Below are 23,907 nucleotides of genomic sequence, written 5' to 3'. Positions count from 1 at the left end.
TCTAGTGAATGTACTGTAAAATGCTCTCAAAGCTGGATCCAACATGAAGCCAAAATTAAAATGAACAATATAGCAAGGCTATTGAAAGATAGACAACTATAATCAAAGAATCTGGACCCGAACTATCCTAATGTCCGGTCACATTTCTGTGTTACCATTGTCCTCCCACTGTCTCGTTGCTTTTCTTGCTTCTCTGAGAAGTTTAAAGATTTATTAGCAAAGCACAGAATGAAAGAAGAGCCAAACATGCCTCAATATTCCAAGAGATCAGCACACATAAAATTCTGAGCTACAAAGCAAAACTAACAATCCTTTTCATTGCCTTCTGCTCTGTTTTACGAACTTTTTTTCCCCAGTGGACCACAAACATGGCCAAACCCTGCAGGCAACACAGTGGTCTGATCAGCTCAGATGGGAATGCGAAGGGTTAAGGTCTGTTCCATAAACTCCCACTTAAGGATCTCCTCTGGCAGCCTGTGGTGGGGCTTAAAATCCTGATTTGACAAATCACATTTTACTCACAGGCACCAAGAAAATAGCCAACCACTGCCTGCATTGCGCTTCTGCTCTTTAACGTGGCAGAACACATCCCAGAGTCTTTAGATACAATGGGGACGAGGCTGCTAATGCTCATATCAGCAGTCATATTTGCATCATGGGTGCTCTCAGCATCTGGTGCACACTATCACACTCACAGGCATCACAGACTGGAGGATGTAGCACTTACGGAGGAAATCGATGTAAGGGCACAGAGGAATAAGGTAAATTTTGTATTTTTATTCCATCATTGATTGTTATTTTACACAAGGGCTGACAGAACAGATTATTTAGAAATGGGTTTGTTTTTGTCTACTGCTTGTCCAATTTATATAGGCTTTTTTTAAATTTTGGGTTAATTTGATTTCATTTGTATTTAGCTTAATTGAACTTGTTCCAATTTCAACATTTAACTAAGCCATATCTGACATTAAATCTAATGCAATATTTAAAATTTATATAAAAAAAAAATACATCCATTATAATTAAAAATCGCCTACAATAAAATATAAAATGCAATAAATAAATATTATATATATATATATATATATATATATATGTGTGTGTATGTATACACACACACACGTATACGTAAACATGAACATAAGCAAGTAAAAATAAACATAAAATGTGTTTGTATGTGTGTACTGTGTATATATATATATATATATATATATATATATATATATATGCATATAATATAAAAACATGTAATATATAATATAAAACTAACCAATCAACAAAAACATGTCACTAAATATTTAGTACTAAGATTATTACTTACAGCATTGCAACCGATTTAAAATATATATATATTTTATTTTAATTAATACTGTACATTGTAACTCATGATTCAAAACTACGTTTATTCACATTTTCTGTAAGCTAAGTTACTTTTAAAATGTTTTTGCTTTAGCTTAACTAAATTATACCCCACATTTACAGGTCTACATATGTTACATTTCCACCATTAAACCAGATTACTTCGGTTTTGAAACCGTACAGTTTTGTTCAAATAAACAAAACTCAACAGCTGCCCGGCACTGTGTGGAAGCTCTCTGATTAGTCAGCAATCCGTTCTGGAGTTCCCTCAGGCTCAAATTCTCCCACCCACAGCTTTACGCTAACTCATGGGGTCAGACACTGTCAGGGTGATTTAACAGACGCCTGAAGACACACAGGGCCAAACAGATGCTCGTCCCAACAAGCCAAAAGAGATAACAGTTATTCATGAACAGGATGTAAAAGTAGTAGTTTACTCAAAAAATAAGTTGTCATCATTTTCTCACCCTCATGTTATGACTTTTTCTTTTGTCCATGAAACATAAAAGATGTTTTCCATGCATCAATAACAAACAGTGATTAAAGCTTCCAATCTTTAAAAAGAATGCAAATATGCCTAAAAAGCGTCATGAATATTTCCCTTACAACTCATGTGCTTTATTTCACGTCTTCTGATGCAATACAAGAGCTTTCCGTGATGAAAAGATACAAGTCATTATTCAGAAAAGAACATTGTCTGTCTTCGGCACTTGAAAAAACAGCCATGTTTTTGAATGTTACTCAATGATCCAGATGCAACGGTAAACAGAATATTGTCGGTGAATAAGATAAATGTCTTTTTTCATGTAAAGCTCTCAAAATGGCTTCAATAGACTTTCAAAAGTTCACTCTTTTTATTCTTTTATGGTTTTATGAAACTTGACGACTTCAGTTATCCTTTATTGTATCTGAATACACAGAATTCCTCCGTTTGTGGTCTACTGAAGAAAGTCATTCAGGTATGGAAGCTTGTTTCCGCTACTGAATAAAAATGTAAAAAATGACTTTTTATCTCACAATTTAGACTTTCCGTGACTTTTTTCTAGTTCTAAAGTCAGAATTGCATGATATAAACTCTAAATTTAGAACACAATTCAAATTTTTTCTCACAATTTTGAGTTTTTATATCTTGCTATGCTTGTGAGATATAAAATCGCAATAGTAAGAAAATAATGGGTTTTAAACTTGTGAGGAAAAAGTCAGAATCGCAAGATATAACCATGCCATTGTGACAAAATGTCAGAATTACCTCTTTTATTTTGTGGCGGAAACAGGCTTCCATATACAGGTTTGCATACTGAATAAAAAATAAAAAAATTAATTAAAAAAAAGGAAATTGCAACTTTTTATCTCACAATTCTGACTTTTTTCTTGCAATACAGACTTTTTCTCAGAATTGTGAGATATAAGATGTGTGAGATAGTGCAAGTTATAAAGTCCAATCCTGAGAGGGAAAAAGACTGATATTTTCTCATAATTGCGAGTTTATATCTCACAATTCTGAGTTTTTTTGCGGAATTGCAAGTTTATGTCTCGCAATTCCGAGAAAAAGATTCAGAATTGCGAGGTATAAATTTGCAATTGCGAGAAAAAAAGGCAGAACTGTGAGATAAAAAGCCACAATTACATTTTTTTTTATTCAGTGGCGGAAACAGGCTTCCATAGGTTTGAAGAAACATTACAACAGAAAATGTATCTTTGAGCGAACTTTTTGTTTGACATTAATGCAAAGGCTGGGAAGCTTTTAATAAAAATACAAGCTGTTCAACCTGAATGTGGCATTCTTGTCAAAAAACCAAATGTACCAACTAATGAAGCCATTTTACAGAGAGAGACAGATGACAGCTACGCGCTTCTGCCTGCCGACACCCCCGATGACTCTGGCTCAATGCCACCTGGAGGAGACCCTTCAGGTAATGAACAACTGACGCCTGGTCAGCTGTCTATAAGGAATGAGTGATGGGCTCTTTTTAAAAACCACATGTTGCTCACAAGAGCCTTTATTTGTTCATGAGCTATGTCTATGGGAGTGGCAAGTGGTAAAGAAAAGAAGCAATGTGTGTTTGCCTATCCACCTAGTTTCATTAACTTGCCTGTTTTGAATAAAATCTTGTTCATGTTCCAGACCTTCCAACTTGTCTGCTGTGTGTGTGTCTAACTGGATCGGTCTACTGCGAGGAGGTCGACCCAGATATGACAGCAGTGCCTGCTCTGCCAAAGGAGACAAACTACCTCTACGCTCGGTACAACAAGATAAAAAAGATAACAGCCAAAGATTTTGGAGATATCGGTGAGTTCTACCTGACTTGACTTGCTCTGACATTCTCGTTGACCGCACTTTTCTGTTGAAGGAACAAATACAATTCTTGTGGACAGGATAAGGGATTACCCCAAAGGAGAGCAGGAGGCAAACAGCTGCTTCTTTTCAGAAACAACCCAGAATCCATTTCACTCAAAAGATTTCCAAATGTTAAGGGACATGATATACAAACCACAATGTGATCGCATGAGATTGCGAGTTCTTCCGTTGCGTAAAGACATTGATCACATTTCTGAATCACAACATCCTTCAAAACACGCGTGTTGACAAAAACTTGCACATGTGGTAAACTACTCTGTTTGCAGCAGTGCGTCATGGGTACAACAAAGTTAGCTAGAGGGAGAAGTAAGCGCTTTCAGGGGTCTCATGCATCAAAGGCTTTCAAAACCCTGTAATATTGTCTTATAAACCAAAATGAACAGAAAACCACCATAACTAACAAACAGACGTGCAGTCCTCTACTGCCAAAATTTATTTGATCATTTGTTGAATATATACAGGATATGCACAGTTGATGCTAATAAAATACACACATACACATACACAAATTGTGTAATTTCTAAGCTAAATTGTCCAGGTGTTTAATATACGTTGCTTAAACTTCACATTATCAATTTAATGCTCTTCTGTCCATTTCCATTTATCTACTGTAGCGACTCTGAAGAGAATCGACTTCACTGGAAACATCATTTCTGAGATTGAAGACGGTGCGTTTGCTAAGCTTACCATGCTAGAGGAGCTCTCTAGCCGAAAACCAGCTGGTCAAGTTACCAATACTACCGGCGAAATTAGTCTCCTTCAATGCTAATCACAACAAACTGAGGACCAAAGGAATCAAGTCAAATGCTTTCAAGGTAATGAGCCACAAATTACACTACCTGTTTGAAAACACTACTAGCCAACCCACAACTAGGGCTGCACGATTAATCGAACATGATTAATCGCGATTGTCATGCACAGTTTGTCAGTAAAGCTGGTTCTGTGATTAGTAGTAAATGTCCATCACCTGCTTTCAGGTGGAGCAGCATTTACTACACAAAGCCGTAGTAAATTAGTCGTTATTAGTCACGCTGAATCAATGAAAGCATTTAAATTTTCTGTTTATTCAGCAACGGCTATAGGCATTTCCTGGATTTCTTCTTTGAGGCATATTTGGACTTTCCGCGCAAGAGTGCCCTCCGCCCTTCAGATGGAGATTTACTACTGATCACAAAACCGTGCTTCACTGAAAGATACGCACGACAATCGCAGCTTCTGTCTAATCACGATTTCATGTCGATTTATCGTGCAGCCCTACCCACAGCCTTTTGTTTTTGGGCTTGCTACTTGTTTTTTTAGACGTTCTGAAGTGACTTTTTAAAGGCCTTAATTTCTAGAAAGAATACCTTACCGAATTGAATTAAGCAAGACAAAAACAGCCTTATTTGTCTATACCCTTTTGCTCTCAAAATTCCGACTTAGAATTCTGATCTTCTTCGCTTCCAGAAATTAAGCAAATTGGCACATCTGTATCTTGCTCACAATGAACTGGAGGCTGTTCCTCTCATTCCAGAGACTGTCCGCACACTTCACCTTCAGGTTAGGAAGTTGTTTTGCTTGCCAACACTGCACAAAAATCATACAAAAATTATTACAAAACCAACAACGTATTGAAAGAACTCTAAACCTCTCTACTGCTGTGTTTTCAGAACAATAACATTTCAAGCGTGACCGTGGACACCTTCTGCAAAAGTAACGACACATACTACATCCGCCCCAACATGAACGAGATCCGTATGGATGGAAATCCCGTCGTCCTCGGCCAGTACCCCACCAGTTTCATATGCCTGCAGGCTCTGCCAATTGGGCGATACTAATGAAAACCGAATCAAAGGTACTCCGCAGTGAGAAGTCCTTGGATAGCCAATGATGATGGCTAAAACCAAGAAGCAAAAATCATTCAATCTCCTGGTGCCTGAGCACAGACGATTGTACAAAAAGTTAATACCATGAGAATATGTATTATGTATCTAATTATGTAACAGCTGCCCAAACACTTAGATTTCCTTTTGATAATGACTTTGTAGATGAACCTAAACCACAAGTCTTTGAAAGAATAACTTTATATCCATTGTAAATAACCACTGGAGGCTACTGCTTAGTAAAATGTGAGATCATGAAAAGCTGCAGTCAAGCTTCTAGTATTCCTCAGAACTCTGTGAATTTCTGACACTTTCTAGTACTGTTAAAATGTCTTACTTTGGCTGAAATTAAGATGCCTGCTAAGTTAAATAGACGGCAAGGAACTCATTCCAAGTTCCAAGTCACTGATCTTTCCCAGCTGACTTTTACTTTAATATTTTGAATATTATTTATATGCTAAATTTGTAATTACTACCTATGTGTGAATTAAACATGAATAGACTGTACAGTAAAACATTGTATGAAATCAACATGTAATGTTCACTTTAGTTGTTCAAATACACTTTTTTTCTAAAAACTTGTGACTGGTCTGCTTTTATCTTTTATAACAACTATGTCAGACAGCAGTTACAGCAAAGAAAAAAACGCAGTTCCAAAAAGAGACCAAAACAACTGTCTGCAAATTGCAAACCAATCAAACCCAAAGATTGTGCATGCAGAAAGTTCTGGAAAAAGTGGGGTGATATTGTTCCATTCAGCTGGCCAAATTGGCAGCCATTACAGCACAATGGTCCAAGCAAATAATGGAATGTTTTTCATACTGACTCAAAGGCTTCATTCCCAAACTTTCACTGCCATCAAGTCATGGAATTTGTTCCCAATCTGGCATTCAGCAATCTTTCTCATACTTATGAAAGTCTTATGATGTGTGCATATTAGGGGGAACTACGAATAAAAACCTTACAAGATGATGAATAAAAATGGAGAACTTTGCAATTCCAGGTAGAATCTTTGAAATGTATATTTTTCTCAAAGAAATTCAATAAATCTATGAAATCAGGTGTCTTTGTTTTGGCTAGACATTGGTCTAAATAATCATATTCCTTCTATAACTTATTACAGTATTAAAGTCCCCCTGTAGTCAAAAATTTTCAATCATCTTTGATCATCAAAATCATATATTTAAATGTTTTTTTCTTGTGAAAATAATTTTCTCATACCTTAAAATAGCTTGAAAGTTACTCTACACCCTTGCTTCATTTACTTTACGCGGATCTATGAATACGCAAATTAGCCCCGCCTCCACTCAGTTACACCAGCCAGGGACTTCTGATCCACGGATAATGACTGATAAAACTGTTTTTAGTGTGGACAACTACAGTGGATACTGTACAATTTGTTAAAGGGATACTCCACCCCAAAATGAAAATTTTGTCATTAATCACTTACCCCCATGTCGTTCCAAACCCGTAAAAGCTTCGTTCGTCTTCGGAACACAATTTAAGATCCAGCGGACACTCTCTAAAATGGCGCTATGCTGACGCAGAGGAGACGAATTGTTTTTTTTTTTGTTCGTTTTTTTTTTCTTTGCGTACAAAAAGTATTCTTGTAGCTTCATAGCATTACGGTTGAACCACTGATGGCAGATGGAGTATTCTGACGATGTTTTTTACACTTTTCTGGGCCTTGACAGTGTTAATTGTTTGGCAGTCAATGGGACAGTCACACGCCTCCCGGTTTTCATCTAAAATATCTTAAATTGTGTTCCGAAGACGAACAAAGCTTTTACGGGTTTGGAACGACATGGGGGGTAAGTGATTAATGACAAAACTTTCATTTTGGGGTGGAGTAACCCTATAAAGTTACTTAATTGACAATGTTGTGTCCTCAAAATGCCTTGAAGACGGGAGAGGTGGGTCTGACTCCGGGCTACTTTTACGTTGCTGTGGGTTATTATTCAAGTTAGCGGTTCTAAATAGACTTTAAACTATGACTTAATGGGTTTTTTGCTCTATTTTATTTTTGGTTTTGTGCTGCTAATATTAGTATTTTTTGCATGCGATCTCTATGCTAATTTTTACCTTGAGACACTGGGGGATGCACGCCACGTTTGTACAAATGGAGAGAGGGAGGCATAATACATCACTGCTACATTATCACGATAACACTGGCTAAATTATTGTGCAAATATCAAATTAGACACACTGTACTGACAAAACACAAGAAAAATAAACTTACTGGTTGATCTGCATTTTGGTTCTGCAAGGAATCTACCCCTTGACATGATTTTTTATTGAATTTTGTGACAGCAAAAAAAAAAGGGCTGTTTCAAACCGCGTTTCTGGGACAACCTTTGGGAAACTACAATTTTAAGGAGAAAATACTCAGCAATGGTGTTGATTAATGGATTGGCACAAGGTTTGTCTAAAAGCATATTAAAAACACCACACATACAAATAAACAACTTAAAAAGCTTGATTTTCACTACAGGGGGACTTTAACTTATTATATTACATGGCTCTTTGAAAGTTATAGGAACAAAAAAGCCAAAATGGCATTACTCAAAATGCTTAAATTGAATACATACTTTACAAACAACAACAAAAGTACAATAAAGTGATTTGAAAAGTCTGAATACTATGCCGCAACCAACTGAATAATGGTGCCACAACCAATAAAATAACTTTTATCCCCAAAATGTAGTCCCCATTTTGGCAAGTTTGTGTGTAGCAGCCACTGGAGTTTGATAAAAGTCACAATTACTTTCATGATCAATCATTGCTGTCATTTCTAAGTACTCAAGAATTGTGCCCATACATAGTTGGTTGAGGACCTTATTCCCTGCTTCTATTGCTGGTTACCTGAAAGTGCTGAAACGTTTGACGCCTCTCCTCAGATCTCTCAGAGAACGTCCTCAAGGTCCTGAAGAACAAGAGAAGATCTTTTGTGTCCTCCACTCTGCAAACAAAACAGTAGTTACATTAATACCCCAGAAAACCCATCACTGTATTGCTCACTTTGGTAAAAGATACATTCTAATTGGAGACTGTCTTATTTGATGAAAAACATGACATGGGAATGTCATCCTTAATGTAAAATTCAGCATACAATATAGAAGGATAAACTGTGTATTTGCGTTTAATCCCCTTCACAGTCTGACGTTACGAGACATTGTGAGATTTTCCATAGATTTACTAGGGGCCCAGAAACTGTGGCACAGAACACAACTTTCCATGACTCTTGAGTCTTGTCTGTGAAAGGCCGGTGTTGTAATGAGTGATGGAAAAATGGTAAGTCTCTCAAAACTAAATGGATCCACTCCAAGAGTAAAAGACAGCAGCTTAATGGCAAGAGCCGGAGAAAAGGCTCCCTGAGAATATCTAAACACCAGACAATTAACGTACTTTTTGGATCTGGGTGAGCTAAAAGTTTACAAACATTAATCAACCATCTGGTTTGACTGACGTCTTGCGCTGTTTAACAGAAACCACAGACAAATCACCCTCGCCGACGGATCTCATTTTGTAATGTGGGCAATTTCCATCATATGCATTTCAGATTTGTTGATTGGGGACCTTGAATCTGAAAAAGTCATTTTAAACCATGCTTTCCTAGAATGCTAACCTTTTAAGTTTGACAGACTAAACATTGAATGCCAGGATCGCTCTAAAGACCGATTAATGGCAAATCAATGTTTGGCTCCTTTGTATAATTTCACTAAATTTTTCCTTCAGTTTTTCTCATTTGCCTGGTTAGGCTGCCAAGAACCTGTGGTATGTACTAATATTAGACATATAGGTTCCAAAAAACACATTTATTATGTCTACCTGTGTGGTTGTGCTTCGTTTCAAACTTCACAATCATCAAAAATCAACGCATCAACAACAGAACAAAAGTTGTAAACTTGACTATAGAGTATACAGTAATGATAGCATAAAAACTCAAAGTTTTAGCACTTTAAAACTTTCTCCCCAGACATGCCTGAATCCACTTATGTACCGGACCACAAGAGTGCTCAAAAAATTCTTCTTAAGTTTACATGAACCATAATGGTTATAAAATGCGTCTTCCTGAGACGCAGAGACAACTCAGACTTATGCGAGAATCATTATCTCCAGTATTTTTCCGACTCTCTCGTGCCAGGACAGACTCTCAGACCAGACAATATGATCCAGATGTACATTCAGCGACCAGGAGGCTGGCTGCACTTTAGAAACAGACCCAAACAAATTGCCGCCAAAACAGCAGCATTACTTCAAACTGTAATTTGTCATCCCAGCCAAAAAATCCTGTGACTAAGTGGAACAACTGTAGGAGATCTTATATTATGTCTTCTGAAAACAAAACTCTGAAATTTAAACAAATTCATTAGTAATTCAAACATATAAATCTAATGCATTCACATTTAAAGTAATTTTTAATAGATTGAGAGATCTACACTGGTAACCAGAGGGTTGTTGGTTTGAATATCTGGAAAAAAGGTGTATTAATGGGATATTTTACCGAAAAATGATAATTAGCCCATGATTTACTCACCCTCAAGCCATCCTAGGTGTATATGACTTTCTTCTTTCGGACAAATACAATCAGAGTTATATTAAAAAATGTCCTGGCTCTTCCAAGCTTTATAATGGCAGTGAATGGCTGTTGATATTCAATAATCCAATAGAAGTCCAGCAAAGTGCATCCATCCATTATTTAAAAAAACAGTGCTCCAAATGGCTCTGGTGGGGGATTAATAAAGGCCTTCTGAAGCGAATCAATGTGTTTGTGTAAGAAAAATACCCATATTTAAAACTTTATAAACCATCATCTCTTACTTCCGCTAACTGTCGTACATGTGTTCACGAGAGCGTGGCGTTCCAGCAGATGACGTAGGACACAGGCGTAGCATAAGCTCCGTGAGAATATGCTAGTTTTTCGAGAACTAGGTTTTGTTTACAGGAGCAAAGGAAAGCAAGTCTCCTCTTGGCTTATATCAAAATCCTCTGACATTTTTCTTTACAAATCTTCATTTTGTACTACTAATTCATGACCAGTGTTTTGTTTTGCTCTCCTCTGTGCTTCCGTGTTCAGCACTTCTCATTGGAGCCTACGCTACGCTACGTCACTCTCTTGTGTTTTTGCATACGACAGTTAGCAAAAGCTAGAGATTGCGGTTTATAAAGTTTTAAATATGGATATATTTCTCGCACAAACACATCGATTTGCTTCAGGAGGCCATTATTAACCCCTTGGAGCCATGTGGAACACTTTTTATGATGGATGGATGCACTTTATTGGACTTCTATTGGACTATTGAATATCAGCAGCCCTTCAGTGCTATTATAAAGCTTGAAAGAGCCAGGACATTTTTTAACATAACTCCGATTGTATTCGTCTGAAAGAAGTCATATCGAGGGGTGAGAACCAGAACGGCGTAAGTGACATTTTTGGTGAAATGGAGATATAAATATCAAATGAAAGCTCTTAATGAGCTCTTTCTACTGGCAAAAGTACTGTCATTTATGAGTGTACAAATTTTTATTATAAACAATTAGGGGTGTAAATCGGATGGTTCGTCACGATACGATACGATACGATATCGATTATCATACACAGCGATGCGATATTTGCCGATACCTCAAAAGATTCTACGATACGATTTCAATTCCATTCGATACAGGAGTATATCGGTCGATATATCGATATTATGATATTATATACCTATTTTAAACAGCCATCTACACTTTTATTAACTCACAAATGCAACGAAAATATACTGTATAACATGAACATGTATCTGAAATTTTCACATCCTGTACATCAATTGGGACATTTACAACAAAAAAATAGGTCTATACACTTTTTTTTTTTAATAATAAAGAAAATAAACAATTGGAAAAACAATTATGGCTGCTACTATGGGCTCAGTGCTAAAAATCTTTTCTACAGATAACCAAATTACAAGCAATAGCAGAAAATAAATACAATAGAACAAAGACACAGTTCAATAAACAGTGCTTTTCAGGTTTTTCAGCTCAGTCTAAAATACATTTTCAGGTACACTACAGAAATGTAATAATCAAATGTAAAATAACTTCATAGTCTTCACTGTATAAATTAAATATAAATTAATCATTTTCAATGTTACAAAGGTTATTTAATCAGGAGCAGTGAGCACTTGAATTTTTCTTTGACAGCATTAGATTTATTATTAGTTTGCTTTCACTTTAAGAACGAAAGCACAGATTTAATATACTGATACACATGTGTTTTCTTTCACAACTGTTTACGTTAAGATATATGCCTAACCGACTCTGTTTACTAGGATATTCGCCAAAACGCGTATTTCGATGTAATTTTGTCTGTATTTATTCATCCATGCACAAAAAAGCAGAAGAGAGCTCAAATTAGTATTCGCACGGTGTAGACGGGGCTGTCTGTGTGCATGCGCTTCAGATGTGTGCGCAGAAAACTTCTCACACAGCACTCGACTGTTCCGCCAACAATCCATATCGATGAATCGTTACACCCCTATAAACAATTGAAATCAGTACACAAAGTCAGATCAAACTATGGTAAAATTTTTGTTTTGGCTCTCCTGTAAAGTCACTTACGCCTTTCTGGTTCTCACCCCTCGATATGGCTTGAGGGTGAGTAAAAAAATGGGGCAATTTTCATTTTTGGGTGAACTATCCCTTTAACAGTTACCAAGTACCATAAAGCTACAGATATTGTATGACATGAAAGGATAAACCTAGCACCTGGATAACAAATTGACCATAAGATCAATAGAAGTCACAGGTTCAGACCTCAGCTCTCTTTTTCTTCAAGTGTATTGCAAGGATGCTGTACAAGTACAACACATAATCTAAATAGCCTTAACTTTCTAATTATCTTGGCTGTTCTCTCTGCAGATTGCTGGATACTTCAACATCAAAAGATGTTACTTTAATGGGAAGTGGTGTGCTGTACTTGTTCAAGTAATAATAGAAGACAGAACTGTGCTTTAAACCACAGGAATGTTTACATTATAAATCAACAGATAAACCAAATAAATCTACCTAGGACAACAATGGCTTTCATCCCTGAGGTGTCTGCTGGAGTTGTACAGACTGTCCTGCCTTACACAATCCAGAGTAACCTACAGGTGGTCCACGTGTTCACTTTTTACAGTGCACACACTGTGGGGTGCTGTTAGCTGTCAATGACTTGCTGGTGCCATTTGTTGACAGTTTAATGAGCGGGACATGTTACGGACCGCCACCACAGCACTTTTAAACATTAAATCCACACATCATTATGTTGGGTGCAGCGTTCTTCTGGACTCAAATGACTGAACCTCATTACAGCACAAGCAGAGCAACCATCTATAGCTTGCCTTGAAGCTGCTCTGTAGGAGCTTTACCACAAAAATAAAACAAAATATAATGGAACAGAACAAAAATAGGGTAAACGTACCTTTTAAGCTCACGTACCCATTAAGCACACTTCCATTTTTGAGATCAGATTATAAAGAGAAAAAATTATTTATTATCCTACTTGATGTCTTAACCAATTGATATGTTTGTTACTATATACCTCCTGTAATTTCAAGTCAATCAGATCATTGCACACTGAGATATGGGTCTCCATGTGTTCACACTGTCTGGCGGCCATTTTGAAAGCAGTCTAAAAACTTTCACCAAAAGAGGAGCCCCTTAAATGTGCATTTTTTTTAGATGTTTAAGCCTTTATTTTGGGTAAGTTTCACTACTTATTGTAAAATTAAGAGATTAATGTTCAGACTTTTGCATATTATAACCTGGAACTTGGATGTAGGAAATAATTACATTAGATTCAAAAGATAGTTGTAGCAACATAGCGCAGATGCTACAGAACACAGTTAGCTGACTAGCTGTATAAGATTGTGTGCTACGCTAACAAATTACTTCACAGGCATTACTGGCGTGTACTTTTACATCCATAATATTATAAATTGACAGTTTATTGCTGGCCTGTGGTTTTACAGTGCTGTAATTTTTAAAGATTTCATATTATTTTAAGGTGAGCTTAAGTGCTTCAGTGTGACATCAATAAGAAAAAGTATAATTTCATAGATATTTTTAATAATAGTTGTTCATATTCAAATATGTATGAACTTAATACATGACCTAGACTATTTATTTAGCACAAATCCTGTCATTTTAATAAATATTACATGAAATGTATTAAAAATGGTTGCTGCTTCAATTAAGCTCAGTGTGCTCTCTTTCAGCTCTTCCACATTGAACGTCTATGGAAATACTTCATAAACAGACTGTAAATATTAACTGATGGTTGTCACGTTAAGTTAATCAATTTTTATGGATTCTGTCGACTCAAATCTGCAGACTGGCTCTGATCTTTGGCAACTAGCATCAAATTCTTCAGACTGTAAATCTGTAGAAAATCAGGGCAAAAATCGTGTAGTGTATTCCAGCCTTAAGAGACTATAGATAAGTTGACATCCATTTAAAAAGAGGTTTCATAATGAGGCTAGTTTCTGTGTTCATCCCTATGAATTAAATGTTTTATTGGTTTGTTTTATTTGATTTTTGAATGTATTAATTAGCTGAACGTGGACTAGTATAGATGTTGCAATGTGTTTAAATGACGCTTCATTATGAATATACAACTGATCGACTTGAATGCCTTCTTGCTTGATTTTAGTGTTCTGCCTTTTTTTTTTTGATTGACTTTGTACCTTCAAAAAATATATTTTTACAATTATTCTTTAAAAATTTCTTAAAATAAAACATGATGTGAGCTTAATGGGAACAGGGGTGTGCTTAAAGGCTACAAAAATGTACCCATTAAGCACAGCCAGACTTTTTGAATTTAATGATGTATATCTTAATTGAAAGGCTTTTGTCATTTAAAATTAAATTAAATATTTTTGTGTGAGAGATTAATATTTTATTTTAACATAACTTTTTGTACTGAAACCAATATCTTATGGACTAAAAATGTCTCGATGTAGATTTTGGTGAGCTTAATAGGTACGTTTACCCTATAATAAAACAGAACAGAATACAGCAACAGAAGACAACAGAATAGAACAAAGCAGTACAGACACAAAAGAACCGAGAACAAATCATAAAAGAACAGAAACAAAACAGAACAGAATACAATAGAACAAAACAGAACAAAAAAACTGAGCAACACAGAACAGAATAAAGAGCAGAATAGAATAGAATAGAATACTGAAATTTGTAAAAACAGAACAGAAAGGGTCACAACAGAATTAAACATAACTGGACAGAACAGAATAAGGCAGAATAAATCACAACAGATCAAAAAAGAACAGAAAAGAATGCAATGGAACAACTAGAAACACAAGAAAACAGAGTACTATAAAAAAACAAAACAGGACAAACAAAAATTGAATAGAATGCAATTAAATATAGCAGAAAACAGAATACAACAGAACAGAACAGAGAACAACAAAATAGAACACAACAGAACAGAACTTCATACAATAGAACAAAACATGATAGAATTCAATCTCTTTCACAAATGATCTACCTTCAAAGATGAAGCTACCACAGATATGGACCACATGCCTAATGATCAGACATTTATTTGTTAATGTGGCCTGGACCACGAATAAACAAATCCTTCAGCTGCAAGTATAACAGAAACTCCTCAAACACATAAACAAAGCCCTTATTTGTCTAGCGATGGAATATTTTTGAGGTTATATTGCATTCTCAAGAGTACATTGCCGTCAGTCAATCAGCCAGCAGTGGGATCTAACCTGATCTCGCAACACTTGTCAATCAGTCCTCAATGAGAAAATCAGACCTCTGCGGGAACTCTCCCACATTGCGTTGACAACATCTGGTCAGGGTTCACTCAGCATCTTGCTAATGAGCCACACAGATACATTTATTTCCCTTGTATGGAGTTTTGTTTGGATTTGTATCTTTTTACAAGACTAACATAAAGCAGAATGCTCTTCTTTGTTCTATGGTGTCTGGGAATTCAATTGCCTGATGTTTACTTACACTGTAGGTTTTATGTTGTGTAACCTATTGCGCAACCTGGATTTTCTCCTAATGGGATTTCTGTTGATTCAACTATGCAAAAAAGCAAGATACATCATTTTGTGAAGAGTACAAATTATCCATGGAATCTGCTTACCTTAAAAAATAAAATGTTAAAAATAATTGCATTAAAGGAATAGCTTGTCCAAAAATTTAAATTTACTCACCCTCAGGCCATGCAAGATGCAGAAGAGTTTGTTTTCTCTTTAGAACAGATTTGGAGAATTTTAGCAGTTTTACCAATGGATCATCTGTAGTGAATGGGTGCCTTCAGAATGAGAGTCCAAACAGCTAATCAAAACATAAGAATAACCCACAAGTAATTAACAGGACTCCAGGTAATTAGCTAACATCCTGTGAAGCAGAAAACTGTGTCAGTGTTTCCCATATGCCACAATATCAACACTGACCGCCACAAATAGATTTTCCAAAAGGCTTTGACTTCACTGAGTAAACATGAGCTCTGCACGTTTCAAAGTTAAAAACATGGCGTGGGTGTTTTTATATGAATGTATCTTTGAAGGGAACAGACTGTCTTCAGAAAAGTTTAGATGTCATTTTCATTTCATCTTTCTATTATGCTTGATTAAGTAGCTTTCGCAGTGCTGCTCTGTGTACAGCCTTTTAATATCTTTAGTAATTTAATTTAATGGTCTATTGTTAATTGTAACCTTATAGTAGCCTAATGTAAAAGGGCTCCCTATAGGCTATAGTTTAAAGCAGAAGCTGAGGTAGATTTTTATCCCTAAGAAAATTTTCTTTATAAATGAATTTATTTAAAGAAAGAGCAATTTGTTCAGTAAACCATTGTTTAAAGCTGCAGTCCATAAGTTTTGCCTTTGTCGCCATCTCTGTTTAAAAACCTGGAATTGCAGCTGCTTGCGGAATTATCGTCCTTGCGTGGGATTGTGCTCCGGCACTGCTCCAGTGCGGATGCATCTAATGTTTTGAGGAGTGTGTGTGACTGTCAGTCACAGCACCGGTGTGGATATTTACTGAAATTCGCAATAACAGATTCTAGCCTACGTCTTGGAATATATGACCCAAATAAGAATTTTCACCGGATATTGCCACCTGAACAAGTAAGTAACAAGTCTGCCACGTTTGTTCTGACCAACTGAGGAAAAAAGCATTACCATAAATCACACTACCAAGATTTAATCTGAAGATCGGTTAGCTCATATCACATCAAACCGTGCAAATTATTATTATTGTTATATTCTCAAATTATTAATGTTAACAACATCAGCATTGCGTGACTATGAGTATAGGCTCGATTGCATCATCGAGTCATGATTTAGCCCCGCCCAAAAAAATCCTGATCACGAAAATGGTGAAAAACTGTTTAATGGTCTAACTCCACAATTAAGTGCTACATAGTTCACAGTCTTTGTAACATGTTTCAGCAATGCATTTTTAACATGGATAATGTGTTTACAAACAATTCTCAGAATTAACTTTACACAGACTTTAATCATTTAAAGACTGATTATGAGAGACAATATGAGAAAAAAAAATCCAGAAAATCACATTGTAGGATTTTTAAAGAATTAATTGGTAAATTCCTCGGTAAAATAAGTATTTGGTCACCTACAAACAAGCAAGATTTCTGGCTCTCACAGACCTGTAACAACTTCTTTAAGAGGCTCCTCTGTCCTCTACTCGTTACCTGTATTAATGGCATCTGTTTCAACTCGTTATCAGTATAAAAGACACCTGTCCACAACCTCAAACAGTCCAACTCCAAACTCCACCATGGCCAAGACCAAAGAGCTGTCAAAGGACACCAGAAACAAAATTGTAGACCTGCACCAGGCTGGGAAGACTGAATCTGCAATAGGTAAGAAGCTTGGTGTGAAGAAATCAACTGTGGGAGCAATTATTAGAAAATGGAAGACATACAAGACCACTGATAATCTCCCTCGATCTGGGGCTCCACGCAAGATCTCACCCCGTGGGGTCAAAATGATCACAAGAACCACACGGGGGGACCTAGTGAATGACCTGCAGAGAGCTGGGACCAAAGTAACAAAGGCTACCATCAGTAACACACTGCGCCGCCAGGGACTCAAATCCTGCAGTGCCAGACGTGTCCCCCTGCTTAAGCCAGTACATGTCCGGGCCCGTCTGAAGTTTGCTAGAGAGCATTTGGATGATCCAGAAGAAGATTGGGAGAATGTCATATGGACAGATGAAACCAAAATAGAACTTTTTGGTAAAAACTCAACTTGTCGTGTTTGGAGGAGAAAGAATGCTGAGTTGCATCCAAAGAACACCATACCTACTGTGAAGCATGGGGGTGGAAACATCATGCTTTGGGGCTGTTTTTCTGCAAAGGGACCAGGACGACTGATCCGTGTAAACGAAAGAATGAATGGGGCCATGTATCGTGAGATTTTGAGTGAAAACCTCCTTCCATCAGCAAGGGCATTGAAGATGAAACGTGGCTGGGTCTTTCAGCATGACAATGATCCCAAACACGCCGCCCGGGCAACGAAGGAGTGGCTTCGTAAGAAGCATTTCAAGGTCCTGGAGTGTCCTAGCCAGTCTCCAGATCTCAACCCCATCGAAAATCTTTGGAGGGAGTTGAAAGTCCATGTTGCCCAGCAACAGCCCCAAAACATTACTGCTCTAGAGGAGATCTGCATGGAGGAATGGGCCAAAATACCAGCAACAGTGTGTGAAAACCTTGTGAAGACCTACAGAAAACGTTTGACCTCTGTCATTGCCAACAAAGGGTATATAACAAAGTATTGAGATGAAATTTTGTTATTGACCAAATACTTATTTTCCACCATAATTTGCAAATAAATTCTTTAAAAATCCTACAATGTGATTTTCTGGATTTTTTCCTCATTTTGTCTCTCATAGTTGAGGTATACCTATGATGAAAATTACAGGCCTCTCATCTTTTTAAGTGGGAGAACTTGCACAATTGGTGGCTGACTAAATACTTTTTTGCCCCACTGTATGTATGTATGTATGTATATATATATATATATATATATATATATACCGTATTGACCCGAATATAAGACTATATTTTTTCCTTGGAAATACATCTGAAAAAACGTGTTTGTCTTATATTCAGGGTCTAGACTTTGACATGTCAATAATACACCCACAACAATAGGTGGCGCCAAAAACGCATAAAACGAGTGTGCCATGAAATATGTAATGTAATGTGTGTTGTAAAGATCGTGAATGAAAACAAATGAAAAAGAAAAGCTTACAGCAGCATGATCGTGACTGTCATGTTAGCCTGATGGGACCAAACTTCCTCTGTAAGTGATTTTAAAACATAAGACAGTACCCAGATTTGAAGACTACAATAAGATTTCACGTCTACTGATAATAACATTTTGGTAGGCTACTATGAGTTGGATAGCCTAATTGTTATATAATTCAGATGGGCTACCTGTTATTTCAATGGTATATCAAAATTTTCCAATGTCATTGTGGGTACATTTTACCAGTATTTACCATACTTTCAAAACAAAAATTAGAATTGGAAAAATATGCAATATGAAAATAATTTAAGAATAAATGTGTTTTACAGAGAAAAAAAAAAAACAACAACAACCAAGATTTGGTTTTCAAAAAGCCTTTTTCCAACAGGTACATCTGGAAAAAGGGGGGTCGTCTTATAATCAGGGTCGTCTTATATTCTGGACAATATGGTATATATATATATATATATAGTATCTCACAGAAGTGAGTTCACCCCTCACATTTTTATAAATATTTTATTATATCTTTTCAGGTGACAACACTAAAGAAATGACACTTTGCTGCAATGTAAAGTAGTGAGTGTACAGCTTGTATAACAGTGTAAATTTGCTGTCCCCTCAAAATAACTCAACACACAGCCATTAATGTCTAAACCGCTGGCCACAAAAGTGAGTACACCCCTAAGTGAAAATGTCCAAATTGGGCCCAATTAGCCATTTTCTCTCCCCGGTGTCATGTGACTCATTAGTGTTACAAGGTCTCAGGTGTGAATGGGGAGCAGGTGTTTTAAATTTGGTGTTATTGCTCTCACATCTCATACTGGTTACTGGAAGTTCAACATGGCAAAGAACTCTCTGAGGATCTGAAAAAAAGAATTGTTGCTCTATATAAAGATGGCATAGGCTATAAGAAGATTACCAAGACCCTGAAACTGAGCTGCAGCACGGTGGCCAAGACCATACAGCGGTTTAACAGGACAAGTTCCACTCAGAACAGGCCTTGCCATGGTCGACCAAAGAAGTTGAGTGCCCGTGGTCGGCGTCATATCCAGAGGTTGTGTTTGGGAAATAGACGTATGAGTGCTGCCAGAGGTCGAAGGGGTGGGGGGTCAGCCTGTCAGTGCTCTGACCATATGCCGCACACTGCATCAAATTGGTCTGCATGGCTGTCGTCCCAGAAGGAAGCCTCTTCTAAAGATGATGCACAAGAAAGCCCGCAAACAGTTTGCTGAAGACAAGCAGACTAAGGACATGGATTACTGGAACCATGTCCTGTGGCCTGATGAGACCAAGATAAACTTATTTGGTTCAGATGGTGTCAAGCGTGTGTCGCCGCAACCAGGTACAAAGACAAGTGTGTCTTGCCTACAGTCAAGCATGGTGGTGGGAGTGTCATGGTCTGGGGCTGCATGAGTGCTGCCGGCACCGGGGAGCTACAGTTCATTGAGGGAACCATGAATGCCAACATACTGAAGCAGAGCATGATCCCCTTCCTTCGGAGACTGGGCCGCAGGGCAGTATTCCAACATGATAACGAACCCAAACACACCTCCAAGACAACCACTGCCTTGCTAAAGAAGCTGAGGGTAAAGGTGATAGACTGGCCAAGCATGTCTCCAGACCTAAACCCTATTGAGCATCTGTGGGGCATCCTCAAATGGAAGGTGGAGGAGCTCAAGGTCTCTAACATCCACCAGACTCCAGTGGCAACCTGTGAAGCTCTGGTGAACTCCATGCCCAAGAGGGTTAAGGCAGTGCTGGAAAATAATGGTGGCCACACAAAATATTGACACTTTGGGCCCAATTTGGACATTTTCACTTAGGGGTGTACTCACTTTTTTGGCCAGCGGTTTAGACATTAATGGCTGTGTGTTGAGTTATTTTAAGGGTACAGCAAATTCACACTGTTATACAAGCTGTACACTCACTACTTTACATTGTAGCAAAGTGTCATTTCTTCAGTGTTGTCACATGAAAAGATATAATAAAATATTAACAAAAATGTGAGGAGTGTATTCACTTCTTTGAGATACTGTATTAGGGGTGTAACGGTACGCATACCGAACCGAAACGGTTCACATGGTGAATTCCAAATGGAAGAGATCATCCCTATCCCCTTGGTGTGGGTACTTTGGAGTGAACAGGGCACGTGCGTACCATTATGTAGTCGTTTGGAATGCACTTGGCAAAGGGAGAGAAGTAATTTCCTCATCATCTTTCAAATGGGATGTTCCCGTGACAACGCAGCACGGTGTGCGTCAGCAGATTCACTGACGGACACCAGCATAAAAAAATATACATTTTATATTTTAAAAAGTTTTATACATATTAGTTTTTATATATTATATAGCCAAAAACTTTAAAAAACGTTTTAAAATATAAAATGTATGTTTATTTGCAACGTTTATGCTAACAACACTAAAAAGACATTTATGCTATGCCATTAAAACAACGACATCTGCTGACGCACACCGTGCTGCGTTGTCACGGGAACATCCCAGCTGAAGATGATGAAGAAATGACTTCTCTCCCTTTGCCAAGTGCATTCCAAACAACTACATAATGGTACGCACGTGCCCTGTTCACTCCAAAGTACCCACACCAAGGGGACAGGGATGATCACTTCCATTTGAATGTACCATGTGAACTGTTTCGGTATGGTACGCTGCATCGTTACACCCCTGATATATATATATATATATATATATATATATATATATATATATATGTATATATATATATATATATATATATATATATATATATATATATATATATATATATATATATATATATATATATATATATATATATATATATATATATATATATATATATATATATATATATATATATATATATATATATATATACACACACACACACACACACACTCATACATACACATATATATATATATATATATATATATATATATATATACACATTTCCTCAGGGAAATGCCGCCAAGTCTGTGGGAAACACTGATGTGTGTTTGTAAGAATCCATCATTAAGGCATTTTAACCTAAAACTGTTGCTTCGGACCAAAATATGATCATAATACAGCTTCCTCCAGTGAAAAAGTTCATCCCCTGTTGTCCTCTCACATCAAAGTCCACCAACATATTTGTTTAGAACTGTTTCCACTTGTAAACAGTGCTATATCTGTGCATATTTCTCTCCTGATTCAGACAAGACAATTTTATCACTGGAGAAAGTAATATAATGGTAGTGGACTCGTATTTCAGCCAAAGAATGGTTAAATTTTAAAAACATCTTAATGACAGATTTATTACAAACATACAGTTTTTTACTTAAGACGTTAACTGATGGACTGGAGTGGTGTGGATTACTTGTGGGTTATTGTGATGTTTTTATCAGCTGTTTGGACTCTCATTCTGACGGCACCCATTCACTTCAGAGGATCCTTTGGTGAGCAAGTGATGTTATGCTAAATTTCTCAAAATCTGAAGAAACAAACTCATCCTCATCTTGGATCACCTGAATTGAAATACAAACACACCATTGATATTAAGCAGTTACCAATCACCACTCTACCTGGACACAAATGCGGAGAAATCTTTGAAATCAACACCATCCACAACGATATTTAGTTCTGTAACTCTCCTGAGCAGTGCATCATCCTCCTGTAATAAAACACAGAGTCAGACAAGATCATAAATAGTCTTAAACTGATCAGCATTTATTATATCACCTGTCATAAGACTGATGGTTTATGGGATTTCTTCTCTTCAGGAAAAATCTTTTTTTTGTGTGAAGACTGGAGCACGAATCTGCTTTTACTTCTTTATATGCTTAATATAACGCTTCAAATTTATTCTTGACTATTCTCATTGTAAAGATTTTCAATTTTACTCCGACTCAGCTTACACAAATAAAACTTTCATTATCAGCGTCATACTGATCTTCACACAGGCTGCCAGTTTAAAATAACTCACAATTTTTAAGAGTGCCATCAGTCACCAACCAATAATTCTGTTCCGAATTATTTAATGCGAATCATAGCATCTGCTATGTAAATATTTGTGCTAAGGAGGGCCCACAGAGAGCTGGATTTATGCCTGTCATTAAAATTTCAGAGAAACAAGAAGAACTGGAAGAACTATAAATGCCGAGTCTAATCTGTTAAAGAGACGTTTTAAGACTGGTGCACAAATCTCAGATGTTGAAAGGAAATATCAAGGATGAAATGAAGACATGCTGCCCTCTAGTGTTCAGTATAAGAATAATCATTACAATCTTCATCACTGGTTCTAATAACCATCATGGACTGTATAGCGTTTAAAAGATTGTAGGTGATATATTATGAGAATTTCAGCACTTAACCACATTTTTTTAAGAAAAAATTAATGGCACTTTATAATACAAAACATGTCATGATGCTGATCACTTATCTTTCTCTTCAACATGCCACATGATTTGAGGAATTATACAAACTATACAGGGTTCACTTCAGGATTTAAACAAACCCCTAACCGTATGAATGAAAAATCATAGCAAGCACTACTAATAATTACAAAATAAAACCAAATAGCAAATGATTTACAGCATCTTAATTTGAACTTTGCAGTTTTAAAGGGGTGGTTTACTGCGATTTCACTTTTTTCATTTTAAAAAGTGTGTAATGTTGCTGTTGGTGCATGAACAGTATCTGCAAAGTTGCTGCACTGAAAGTTCAACGTAAGCGGAGATATCGTCTTTTAAAAATCAGGAAGTTTAATGCCTACAAAAACGACTCATACGGGACTACAACGAGATACTTCCCGGGTTGCATACGTAAAAAACCCATCAAACCCCTCCCTCCGGAACATGCCACAGAGGGGGCAAGGCCATGTTCTGCGGCTTTGTCGAAGAGGAAGAGTTATAGTGGAGAGTTGTAGCCATGCCGTCGAAACGGTGTTATTTTCACCCAGCTGTCAGGTCTTCTGTGTTCGGGCTTAGTTAAATGATGTTTCGTGTGTCTATGACAAACGCGTACAAACATTTTGGACCCGAATGTGTAATTATGTACTAATTTTGTAAATG

The 23,907-nt window shown here is 36.9% G+C and overlaps 2 protein-coding genes across 3 annotated transcripts in view; one reads left to right on the top strand and one right to left on the bottom strand.

Moving 5' to 3' along the window:
* Nucleotides 1-23,907, bottom strand: part of cenpp (centromere protein P) — a 69,159-nt gene that overhangs the window by 41,653 nt on the left and 3,599 nt on the right. For both annotated transcript variants that reach the window (XM_058759626.1, XM_058759627.1), the window contains exons 5-6: nucleotides 22,420-22,508; nucleotides 8,443-8,539 (exon numbers count right to left, since the gene is read on the bottom strand). In XM_058759626.1, the coding sequence (XP_058615609.1) occupies nucleotides 8,443-8,539; nucleotides 22,420-22,508 (186 nt within the window). The remainder of the gene's footprint in view (nucleotides 1-8,442; nucleotides 8,540-22,419; nucleotides 22,509-23,907) is intronic.
* On the top strand, nucleotides 543-6,130 carry ogna (osteoglycin, paralog a). The gene is given in 7 exon segments (XM_058759625.1): nucleotides 543-761; nucleotides 3,188-3,272; nucleotides 3,485-3,649; nucleotides 4,333-4,417; nucleotides 4,419-4,533; nucleotides 5,165-5,257; nucleotides 5,368-6,130. Coding segments are annotated over 7 exon segments (864 nt in total). The 5' UTR covers nucleotides 543-608; the 3' UTR covers nucleotides 5,536-6,130.

This window comes from Onychostoma macrolepis, chromosome 22, assembly GCF_012432095.1.
Source record: "Onychostoma macrolepis isolate SWU-2019 chromosome 22, ASM1243209v1, whole genome shotgun sequence".
Lineage (NCBI taxonomy): Eukaryota > Metazoa > Chordata > Actinopteri > Cypriniformes > Cyprinidae > Onychostoma > Onychostoma macrolepis.
The sequence above is the reverse complement of the archived record's forward strand: the minus strand, read 5'-3'. Positions and strand labels throughout refer to the sequence as shown.